At 60.6% G+C, this 11,103-nt stretch overlaps 1 protein-coding gene across 1 annotated transcript in view; it reads right to left on the bottom strand.

Annotated features, from left to right (window-relative positions):
• Window positions 1–1,175: 1,175 nt before the first annotated feature.
• The window catches only part of CEP131 (centrosomal protein 131), an 18,472-nt gene continuing 8,544 nt past the window's right edge, over window positions 1,176–11,103 (bottom strand). The window contains exons 6-29 of the mRNA XM_029960115.1: window positions 10,482–10,596; window positions 10,249–10,367; window positions 10,027–10,140; window positions 9,766–9,927; window positions 9,312–9,429; window positions 8,391–8,507; window positions 7,592–7,763; window positions 7,371–7,471; window positions 7,063–7,245; window positions 6,531–6,722; window positions 6,278–6,415; window positions 5,769–5,894; window positions 5,573–5,689; window positions 4,584–4,613; window positions 4,017–4,119; window positions 3,545–3,746; window positions 3,221–3,328; window positions 2,994–3,111; window positions 2,737–2,811; window positions 2,508–2,650; window positions 2,056–2,233; window positions 1,816–1,958; window positions 1,512–1,572; window positions 1,176–1,438 (exon numbers count right to left, since the gene is read on the bottom strand). Coding sequence (XP_029815975.1) covers window positions 1,370–1,438; window positions 1,512–1,572; window positions 1,816–1,958; window positions 2,056–2,233; window positions 2,508–2,650; window positions 2,737–2,811; window positions 2,994–3,111; window positions 3,221–3,328; window positions 3,545–3,746; window positions 4,017–4,119; window positions 4,584–4,613; window positions 5,573–5,689; window positions 5,769–5,894; window positions 6,278–6,415; window positions 6,531–6,722; window positions 7,063–7,245; window positions 7,371–7,471; window positions 7,592–7,763; window positions 8,391–8,507; window positions 9,312–9,429; window positions 9,766–9,927; window positions 10,027–10,140; window positions 10,249–10,367; window positions 10,482–10,596 — 3,004 coding nt within the window. The 3' untranslated portion in view covers window positions 1,176–1,369. The remainder of the gene's footprint in view (window positions 1,439–1,511; window positions 1,573–1,815; window positions 1,959–2,055; window positions 2,234–2,507; window positions 2,651–2,736; window positions 2,812–2,993; window positions 3,112–3,220; window positions 3,329–3,544; window positions 3,747–4,016; window positions 4,120–4,583; window positions 4,614–5,572; window positions 5,690–5,768; window positions 5,895–6,277; window positions 6,416–6,530; window positions 6,723–7,062; window positions 7,246–7,370; window positions 7,472–7,591; window positions 7,764–8,390; window positions 8,508–9,311; window positions 9,430–9,765; window positions 9,928–10,026; window positions 10,141–10,248; window positions 10,368–10,481; window positions 10,597–11,103) is intronic.

The raw sequence follows: 11,103 nt of genomic DNA, 5'->3' as shown, positions 1-11,103 counted from the left end.
AAATCCGCATCCCTGTTATGCAACGGCGCTGATTTATTCATGCCTGAACCGGGCACTGGCCTAGAAATTAGCCCGGGCGATGCCGGGGAGGGGCCGGGCCGGGGAGGGGCCGGAGCACAGGGAGCTCCAGGGCGGTGGCAGGAGCAGGGCTGGGCACACAGGACACCCCGGGGACTGTTCACCCCACAGTGGCAAAGCCAGACAGGGCTCCAGGTCCTACACAGGGTCCACAGCCCCCTGGATGAGCAGGGAAGGGGCTGAGCCCCCTTCTCCCACACCAAATTTCCCAGAGCAGGAGCTGCCGGCACAGGCTCAGGACAGCCCATGTGGAGGCTGTGCAGGGTCAGAAGCGGAGCTCAGGAAACTCCTTGGAAAAGCAACAACAGCGGGAAGAAGCGCTGTGCCCAGCCTTTCCCAGGATGAGTGTTCCAGCCTGACCCAACAGGGAGAGGGGGACAGAGACTGGCATTGCCATGGCTCTGCTGAACAGGACCCAGGCACCCACTGCCACTCGTGGCTCCAGACACCCATGTCAAGGGAGCAGGGATAAGGGGTTTCCATGGGCTGCCTTGGGATCACACCGCCCCGGGAGCTGCAGCCAGGAGCCCACACCAGGACACAGTGCTGGGAAGTGGCCAAGCTCCTCTGCAGCTTCCTGTGGTAACAAAGGGTCCCCCTGTAGCTCCATGTGACCATGGGGGCTCTGGCAGCACTGCTGTGGGGCAGGGGGAGGCCCCAGCCAAGCACAGGGACAGATGGGAAACATCCCAGGACTCTGCTGAGCAAACATGTGCCAGCCACCAGCTCCGAGCCCCGGCTCTGGGCAGGGACCAGGACCAGGACCAGGACTAGGCTATGGTTGAGCGGCTGCACATTCCCAGAGAGGAAACAGATGCCACCGGCCCAGCCCAGGCATTTCCCAGCCCTGTCAGGGGGTGCTGAGAGATTTGCAGGTAGCAGAGGCTGTGGGATCACATCCTGGCCCTGGCTCTGCCTTCCTGCGTCCTCCTGGATATTTCAGTTTAGAAGGGGAAGCAGGGTGCAGAGCAGGGAGCCAGGAACCCTTGGAGCAAGGGATGTTCTCGGGATGCAAGAGTGGGGTAGGGAGGGTGGGAGTGGGCACAGACCTTGCAGAAGAGCCAGCGCTGGCACTGACATGCAGTTACAGAAACAGCTGTAGAAACCAGCACAGATTTATTGTCAGAACAAAACTCCTGAACATCTAAAGGCCACCAAGTGTCCTGGCATGGCCACAGCACCAGGACTGGGCTGTGGAGAATGAGGGCTGAGCAAGGGGAGAGCCTGACCCCGACCCCAGCCCCAGCAGCACCCGGAGCACCCCGGCCCCGCTCCCTGCCCGGCAGGACAGTCACTCCGTGGCCAGCTGCCGCTGCTGCTCCAGGAGGGATTCCAGCAGGTTGGCTCTCTGCACGGCCGCCTGCAAGGGAGCACAAGGGGGAGCTCGTGGTGCCCGGCAGGGCCGGAGCCAGGGCCGGGGCCACCCCACTCACCTCGTACTGCTTCCGCAGGCTGCTCACGCTCTCCTCCTTCCTCTGCACCGCCGACTTCACCCTGCATGGACACAGGGATGAGGACCCCGGAGCCCAGCTCCAAACACCGGGCTGGGCCCTGCCCAAGGGGGCGATTTCAGCCCTGGGGAGCTCAGTCCCTCTCCCCCATCACAGGTCTCCAATGTGAGCCACGGCAGAGCCCTCAGGAGCTGACAGTGATCCTGGCCAGGGCTCCTGCCAGGGAGGAGTGCAGATGGAGCTGCACTCCTGTGGCCCTGCTCCTGCACCACCCGGGCTCCCTCACCTCCTGTGAACCTCCTCCAGCTCCCGGTCCTTCTCCCGCACCAGCCTGTCCAGCTCCAGGCGCTGCCGGGCCCTCAGCTCTGCCATCTCTGCCTTCAGCTGCGTGTTCTCCTCCTCCATCCCCACCAGCTTGTCCACGAATTCCTGCAGGATCCCCTCAGTTAGGCCGCTGTGCTCCTGGGCCAGCTGGTCCTGCACTGGCATCCAGGCACAGGGCACCCTGGCTCTGCTCCTCGCCCACCTTCCGGATCTCCTCCGCCTCCTGCTCCTTGTGCTTCAGCAGGCCCTGCAGACGGATGCTCTCCCCTTCCAGCTCGGCCAGCCGCCCCTTCAGCTCGTTGCAGCGTTCCTGCAGCTTCCGCTCGGACCGTTCCAGCTCCTGCAGCTCCACCTCGTACTTGTCCCGGATCCTCTTGATCCTGTCGGGAGGAAGGACAGCCAGTCTGCATCATCCCAGCACTGCAGGGGTCATCCCAGCCCTATTAGTGCTGCAGGAGGGACTAGGGCACAGCAGCACATCTGCCCCACGGGAGATTCAGGGCTGTTTCCTCAGGTAAGAGGCAAACTTCATCCTTGCAATCCACTCCTTTCTCTCCAGCTGCTCCAGAGCTCGCTGGAGAGATGTGCAGGGGGCAGGGAAAGGGGACCAGCCTGCTGAGGACCCGGCACCTCCCTCCTCCCTCTCCCCCTCACCTGTTCTCCGCTGCCCTCTCACACTCCTCCTTGGCCAAGGATGTGTCGGCCTCCAGACGCTGGATCACCAGCTCGATCTCTTTGTCTCTCTCCTTCCTCATCTCCTCCCGCAGCTCCCGCTCCCGGGAGAGCAGCCAGGCTTCCTGGGGATAGAGATGGAAAACATGGCCTCAATCCCTCTCAGAGCCCACAGGTGGCACCTTTGGACAAGCACAGCTCTTGCCATTACCTCCTTCTTCATGTAGTTGGCCTCCCAGGCCTGCTTCTCCATCTCCAGCTGGTCCTTCAGCACCTTCAGTTCTGCCTGTAAGAAGACAGGAAAACAACAGCTCAGCCCTGGCAGCATCCCACACCAGCTGGGAGCAGCCCCTGGCACTGCAGCACAGGGCTCCATGGTACCAACACACATGGAGGATGAGGCTTGGCAGGATGGTGCCAGCACCCAAAACCAGCCACTCAGAGCCCAGAGGTGAGGGAAAACCAGACCTGGTGCCGCCTCTCCTGCTCCTCCCTGTCCTTGGCGCTCTCCTCGCGCAGTGCCCGGCTGAGGGCCGAGCTGTTGGCCTCCAGCTGCCGCCGCAGCTCCTCCACCTCCGCACGCTGCCTGCACAGACACAGCTCCCAGCGTCCACACCAGCACTGGCCCTCTTGCCATGGGAGCCTGACCCAGGGAGCCCATCCCCACAGCTCTGGGGGTGCCCCAGCCCGCTGACCTGGCCGCTTGCTGGCTCAGCCGCTCCTTCTCCTCGGCCACCTCGGCGTAGAGCCGGCGCCGCTGCTGCTCCAGCGCCTGCTCCTCCTGCTCCAGCTGCTGCTCACACCTGCGGGGCAGAGGCACCTCAGGGATGTGCCTTGGGGCCACCTCTCTATCCTGCCCCATCCCACCCCCTCCACAATGCCGGAGGATGCTCCGGGCTCGGTGCCATCTCCCACCTTGGGCTGGTGGAAGAGGCTGCTCCCTGTGGAGTTGCAAATACTGGGAACCCACCAGCAGATCGGTGCCGGACACCGCCCCAGAGCTGTGCCCCCCGACCCACCGCTGCCGGACCCGCTCCCGCTCCCGCTGGCTCTGCTCCTCCTTCTGCCGCTCCAGCAGCCCCCGCAGCTCCTCCGCCTGCCGCCCGTAGCGCTGGGCCGCCCGCTCGTCCGACTGCAGCAGCTCGGCCTCGTGCAGCAGCTTCAGCTTCCGGATGTCCTCACGGTGCTTGGCCATGAGCTTCTGGATCTCCGGCTCCAGCCCTGGGACAGCGGGAAGGACGGTCACAGCTCGGCCCTGGGGCTGCCAGGATCCCAGCCCCGGGGGCTGCGGGCACATGGACTCGGCGAGGGGCTGGTGGGAAAGGGGGATGAGCATAGAAGGGTGCTCTTGCCCTCTGGCACCTGCTCCACCAAAACCAGGGAGCAGAGACTGCCCACACTGAGGAACTCTTCCCAAACTCTCCAGAACCAGCCAGACCTGACCCCAGCACCATCCCAGCTCCAGCCACTGCTGAGGGAACCTGCCCGTACCTTTCACAGTGATTTCTTTGATCTTCTTGGTTTTCTCCTCGATCCACTTCTCCCGTCGGACTTTCTCGGTTGCACTCATCAGTTCCTTCAGTTTCTTAATCTCCTGTTTGGAAGCAAACAGGAAAAGTTCAGAGAGAAGCTGGGAGAGAAAACCCCCAGGAGCCTGGAAGCTGGGCTGTTGGGAAGGAAGCTGCAGGGAAGAGCAGAGGGCCAGGGCTGCACATGGACAATCACACAGCCCCGGCCAGGTGCCTTCATCCAGCCCAGAGAACCGGCCACACACTCTCCCAGTGCATTCCCCTGTCTCCAGTGGGATGGTGGGAAGAGTAAAACCCTTGGGAAAACGCTCACTGGCCAAGACATGAGAGCAGGAGATGGAGAGGAGAGGGGAGCTGGGGGCTGCCAAGGGTCTCTGCATGCAGGGCAGCCCATCTGTCACTGTGTGGCTGTGCTTTCCTCTCCAGCCTTCCCTCTCCCTGCCATGGAAGGACCTCTGGCAAGGGCTGGAGCAGGTCAGGGCACGAGAGCAGAGGGCAAGGCACAGAACAGAGCAAAGACCACATTTACCTCACAAAAGGGGCCCAAAGTGCGCCAGACCTGGGGAGAAAGAAAGGAGGGGATGGAGAGAGAAGGGGAATTGTGGGGGAGAGGAGAGAGGCAAATCCACACTGCCGTGTCTGTGGGATCCACGGGCAGAGCAGAGGTGGGCAGGGGTCTGTGGGGGTGAGGGGAGGCACAGACCAACGGGCAGGGCCAGGGACAGCCCTGTCTGGGTATGTTTGGGTGCTGGGCAGGGCAACAGCTCTGGGCAATAGCCCAGAGAAATCCACCCAGAGCTCTTACTGTTGCTCACACACCTCATGTTCCATTCTAGTCCTATTCCATTCAGCTCCAAGAGCACCCCTGCTCCTGCCAGGATGGCTGGAAGGCACCCAGATCCAGAGGATACAGGTACAAATTCCTCCATGACAACAGGTTTGTGCCAGTGCTGGTTTTAACCAAAAAGGGCTGGAGAATCCTTACACAGCCAAAGCACAACCCACTGGTCACCCCCAGTCTGGGAGAGCTCTGCCCACAGCAGGATCATGGAAATCACAGAATGGTTTGGATTGGAAGGGACCTTAAAGTTCACCCAGTGCCACCCCCTGCCATGGGCAGGGACACCCTCTACTATCCCAGATTGCTCAGAGCTTCATCCAACCTGGCCTTGGACACTTCCAGGGATCCAGGGGCAGCCACAGCTTCTCTGGGCAACCTGTGCCAGATGTGTGGGAAGGGTCTCTCCAGGCAAAGCCTGGGAGTGAATGCTGTCCCTTGGTCAGTGCCATGCTCCTGGCTCTGGGCAGCAGAGAACAGGAGCCTTCTGGGGAGCCAGGGCAAAGCTCTGTGGTGACAGAGACCTTCTGTGCACAGGAAAGGGCTCCTTGGAGTGACCAGGCCCCACCAAGGTGACAGAGACCGAATTGCTCTGGGCAGAGTCCCCGTTTGAGCCAAACCAACCAGCTCTCCCACAGCACCAGGACACACATGTCCCCCCACCTTCCCTATCCCCTCACCAGCTCGTGCTGCTCCTGCATCTGGCTGATCTTCTGGCCATACTTGTGGTCCACTTGTTTCAGCTCCACCACCACGGCCTCACACTTCTCACTCAGCACCTTCTTGTCATCGAGGAGCTGGGCAGGGCGAGGACAGGGCATCAGGCAGGTGCAGCCACCTCAGCCTCTGCCTTCAGAAGCTGGGCTGAGGCATTACCTGGTCGATGAAGGCCAGGTGCCTCTGGATAGCTGCCTCATACTGCTCCCTCTGCAGCCTGAGCTGGTGGCTGAGCTCCTGCTCGGTCTGTTTGACGTGTCGGTCCGTCAGTTCCCTCTGCTGAGTCTGTGGAGGGCAGGGAGGAAACAGCCACCAGACATTAGAGGGAGGAGTGACACCATTCCCAGCACATGTACAGGGAATAACTGCTGGATATGGAGGCACTGACAGGTCAGGGCAAGGAGGGACAGAGGCAAACAAACCCCTGGTGCTCACACCTCCCACCCCCATCAGCAGCAACATCCAGACCCCTGTGGGACAGAGGAGAAGGGAGTTCAGCCCAGGTCCTACTAGAAGATCTTTAAGGTCCCTTCCAACCCAAACCACTCCATGATTCTATGAAATCAAGGGACAGTCCTGCTCAGAGCCCTGATCACGTGCTTCAAAGCCCCAGTCCCAAGAACCCCCTGTGAGGCTCCTGGCCCGGGCTGCCCAGCTGGCTGACGCACCAGGGCTGTCTGCAGCAGGCTGATGGCTCGCTTCTTCTCCTCCACTTCCAGCTTCAGCCTCATCATGGAGCTCGTCACCTCCGTGGCAACAGCCGACACCTGCTCCACGTGAGCCAGCTCCTCTTCCAAGAGGAAACTCTGTCACAGCAGAAAAAACATGATTAACAGGCGGTGGAACCACCTGGAATGAGGACAGGGAGAGGGGGGATGACTCCCACCAGGGTCCCACCACCTCCCCAGCACAAGGACTCACCTCCCGCTGTGTGGCCGAGGCAGCTGACCTGGGCCTCTCCTGCTCCGACCTCTCCATCTCGTCCAGGAAGCTGATGATGCTTTGGAGTTTGGCCTCCGAGAGCAGGGCCCCGTCCTCGGGGACCCCCGGCGAGTGGTTCAGCTTCCCAAACTTCTCCAGGTTATCAGCAGTCAGGGAATTGGAGCTGGGCTCCTGCTGGGAATTCACCATGGTGAATGAGCACCCAGAGGAAAGCGCAGACAAGGGGTGCTGGCTCTTCTCCATGGCTGGAGCCCAGTCCTCCCACTGGGCCTCAGTAACCAGCCTCAGCTAACCCTGCTCCCACCACAGTCCTTGCTGCTCCTTGTGGATTCCCAAGCCCTGACTGCACCAAACAAATCCCCCACCTCCAGACTCACTCCTTCACCTCCAAACTCCTCCATCAGCCCTTCTAAGCTCCCCCACCACCCTCCCCAGCGGTGACCCAGCTGTTTCTCACCAGGCAGCTGTTGCTGTCCGAGGTTGGACACACCACCCTCCTCCCACAGCTCACCCTGTCCGTCCAGGCGTGTCTGTCCTTCTTGAGGAGCTTGGGTGGGGGCAGCAGCTCCGGCTCCTCCTCCAGCAGCCGGAGCGTGTCCAGCAGCTCATTGAGCGTGACCTTGGATGGGGCCCTGCTGCCAGCAGTCATCGCTGTCTCCAGGTCCTCATTACCTGTCTCTCTGGAGCTCACATCCTATGGGAGAACACACACCTTGCAGTGAGAGTTTTCCAGGTCTCCCCAAAAGCCAGTGAAGGCTCCAAAGCCACCCTGGAAGAGCAGCTGGTGCCAGGAGCCCCAGGGGGCACAGCCAGACCCACCTGCAGCTTGTCCTCTGCCCCAGGGTCCTGCGAGGGCACGGAGCCGAGGGCTGCGAGGCCGCTTCCTTCCAGATCCACAGCTGCCAGGTGGGAATTGGGCTCTGCAGGACCAGGCTGTTCTTAGGCACTCACCACAACCAGCCCCTGGGAAGCAGCTCCCTGGAGCAAACAGCTCCTTCCCCCCACTCCCAAAGCCTTGGGGATGTGCCAGAGGGACTCACCGGCGTTGTTGGCTTTGGTGAGGCTGCCGGCCGGGCTGACGTTCCTGGCCGAGGCAGGTTTGGCACCAGGCTTCTTCTTGGCCACCCTCCTGCTCTCCTTCACCAGCACCAGCTCTTCTTCTGCCAAGCACTTTGTCTCCAAGGCCTTTTGGGCCCTTTTCTGGTGCAGCTCCTGCAGGGACAGAGGAGCCATGGGTGTCCTGAAGATTTGGGAAGGCACAAGCATGTGTTTGCAAGGCTGTGGCAGCGTTTTGCCATCCTCCAGCTGCTCACTGTTGTGTCTCCCCCAGCACCCCCCCCCGGTGGAACATGATTCCAACTAAGGCAAAGAGAATTTGGGGTTTAAAACATCTCCAGCTCTACTGCCAGCTCCCTGCAGCCTGTGCCAGCCCCATCTGCACCACCAGCTGCAAGAACAGGGTGACAATGACGTATTGCTTCCTGCCAAGGGGCACGGAGGGGAGCTTGGCTCCTGAGGAGGGTCCTGTTCCCAAGGCATGCAAGTCCTTGGCCACTCCAAGGAGGTTGAAGTCTCCCTGTCTCAACATGGTCACCATTTTCCTGAGAACTAGATGGAAACCAGCACTGCCTTCACAAGCTCGGGATGAGCTGCCAAGGCTTGGCAGGAGCGCAGCAGGAAACTGCTCTATGGCACCTCCGTCTCCGGAGGGAGCATTCCACTTCCAGGGCTGGCTCTGATCCTGCCTCATGCCAAGGCCCTGGAGATGCACAGAGGCCTCGCCAGATGTTGCCAACAAACACAGGCACACAGGCCACGAGGGGCTCGCCCTGTGCCCACCTGGATGGCCGCGCGCCGGGCCAGGCGCGCCTTCTCCTCTCGGATCTTCCGCCGTTCCTCATCCTTCCTCTCCTGCAAATCCAGGATATTCCCCTCCTCCATCCGCTGCTGCCTTTCCTTCCAGAGAGGAGGGTTGAAAATGTTAAGGAGAGCTCTCCACCACTCACCACTGAGAAGCAGGAGAGGGCACCCACCCCTGAGGTCACCCTATATCCAGGTTTTCCATCCTCCCAACCTGCCCTCTGCACAGGTGAGGAGCCCTCGGAACAGCTCTGCTTTGGAGCAGCTCATTTTCTTTAGATACTCAGTGCAATTATTATTATTATATCATCTGGGTCTGCAACCACCAAGGGGATGAGGCTTAAAAATAGACTCTCACACGCCAGAGCGACGGCGCTTTTCGTTATCAGGATAAATAATTGAACAAAGAAACACAAATAGCTGCAGTGCCGTGTCAGTCTAATGAGCCACCTCGTTAGGGATTCATTAGGATGAGCTGAGATGGGGCATTCCTGGTCCAGAGCATCGGAATTCAGGGAGATTGCTGCTGCTCCCGCCAGCACCTGCCTGATCCCACAGAGGGGGCTGGGGGAACAGAGCTATGTGGTGCTGAGCCCCTGGGCCTGAGTTCCTGCTGGAAGCAAAGCCAGGCTGGACACAGCCAGCACAGTCCTGTGGGGACAGGACCCTCCCCGGCTCTCTGGACCATGAGGGACCGGCTGGGTGCAAAGCCAGACCCCCCTTGACTCCCACAGCCCTGGTCCAGTCACTGAAGGGACCCAAATCCCCACTGACATGCGAGTGGGACAGGAGTCTTAGAGGGGTCTGGGCTACAGGGCAGAGGACAGGATTGACTTCCCTTTTGGAAGCCACCAGAACGTGACCAATCTCCCTTCTGGAAGCCACCAGGACAGGACCAACCTCCCTCTTGGCGGCCATCAGGCGCCCCAGAGCCGCTGCTGCCGTCCTGTGCCGCTGCGAGTGCCGGCGGTACCAGCGCTGGATGGTGACAGCAGCCAGGTTCACCTGCTGGATGAACCTGTGGGGACAGGGAGGGAGGGTCAGCACGGCCCCAGGACCTCCTTGGGCAGCACCGACCCCTCTGGCCACAGCAGAGCAAAGGTGGCTCATCCACAGCACCAGGACTTCTGTCCCCTCACCCCCCAAATCAACAAGGCCTTTGTTCCCAGACTGACTTTTGGGGTGGAAGGAACTGTGCATTTGATGACACCCCAAAGCACAGAGCCAAGCCACAGGGAGGGTGAATCAGTTGCTAAGGGGGGCCCTCCCCCAATCTGAAGCCCCACTGGACAGGAACGAGCTCTGCTGGAGCTCCTCACACCGCCTGGCACCGTCCTGCTGCCTCTCCCCTCACCTCTCAGCCTCCTCCTCAGTCACCTCCCTCCTCCTGGGAGTGCTGCTGCTGCTGCTGTTGTTGTTGCGGGTCACGATGTTGTTGCTGGAGAAATTCTTCTGAGACTTCGCGAAGCTGCCGCCGCCTTCCCCGTCCTCGTTCGAGGTCGCTTTCACAACGTTGCTGGGACAGAAGGTGAAGCTGCTCAGCCCCATCCTGTGCCACACGGACACAGGACTGTGGGGCCAGCCTGGCACTGAGCCAGGACCCCACCACACTCACTTGAGGGAACTGGGAGCCTGGTTGGAGCTCTTGGGCGTGGGGCCCTTCTCGGCCGTGGAGTAGTTGTTGTGCACCATGGTGGTGACGCAGTTGCCCATCGCACCCTTGTTGCTCCTTGCGCGGAGAGAAGAGAACAGGAGTGTCAGCACCAGCACCCTCCCCTCTCCAGGTGTTTCCCAGTGCAGTTCCTCCCACCCCCAGCCCCAGCAGCCCCTCTCCCACCTGTTGTTGGCGGTGAAGTTGGCAGCCAGCAGCACAGTGGCCTCCTTCCTCCTCATGCCCGGGGGTGGCTCCAGGCCGTGGGAGCCAGAGGGGCCTGGGAATGCCCGGGGCTGGTCATCCTGCCATGGAGTCAGCAGGAATAAGTGCCAGCAAGCACCAAACCCACCTCCTCAAACACCCCCAGGAGCACAGAGCCAACCTAGCCCACCCACCCCTGAGCCCACTGTCCTCACCAGGATGTTCCACGTGGTTTTCTTTTCCGGGGAAGTTTTGCTCAGACTTGCCAGTTTCTTTCTTCCTCCTGCACCAGTCTCAAAGAAGGCCAGGAAGTCTCCTGTCTGCTCCGAGCTTTAGCCAGACCCAGGGAAGGCACAGAGGAGAGAACAGGGGTTCTGGGATAACTCACAGCCACAGACTGACCGTGCAGGGCATTTGGATATACTCCAGTGTAACACAGGGGAGAAAGAGGGCTGGAGAATCTTTACACAGCCAAAAATATCTATGAACGACTTATTTTTACACAGAACTTTGGGTTCCAGGGTGGTGTGTAGTGATAGGGATGAGCACAGACCAACAGGAGAACAGAAAATCCCAATTCAGAGCGCACTGGGGAGAGAGGGAGAACTTTTGTCTCCTCACACAGGCCAGGCACAGCCTGGAGAATCCATGAGGGGCTGTTGGAATAGAGCAGCCCTGTCCCTTGGAATTAATGGAGTGGGTTTTGTGAACCCACAGAAATACACTTCATTTCCCAAAATAGAAATCCTTCCCTATGAGGGTGGGGAGGCCCTGGCACAGGTTGCCCAGAGAAGCTGTGGCTGCCCCATCCCTGGAAGTGTCCAAGGCCAGGTTGGA

The sequence above is a fragment of the Manacus vitellinus genome, unplaced genomic scaffold (genome assembly GCF_001715985.3).
Source record: "Manacus vitellinus isolate BGI_N305 unplaced genomic scaffold, ASM171598v3 scaffold_24_pilon, whole genome shotgun sequence".
NCBI lineage: Eukaryota > Metazoa > Chordata > Aves > Passeriformes > Pipridae > Manacus > Manacus vitellinus.
The sequence above is the reverse complement of the archived record's forward strand: the minus strand, read 5'-3'. Positions and strand labels throughout refer to the sequence as shown.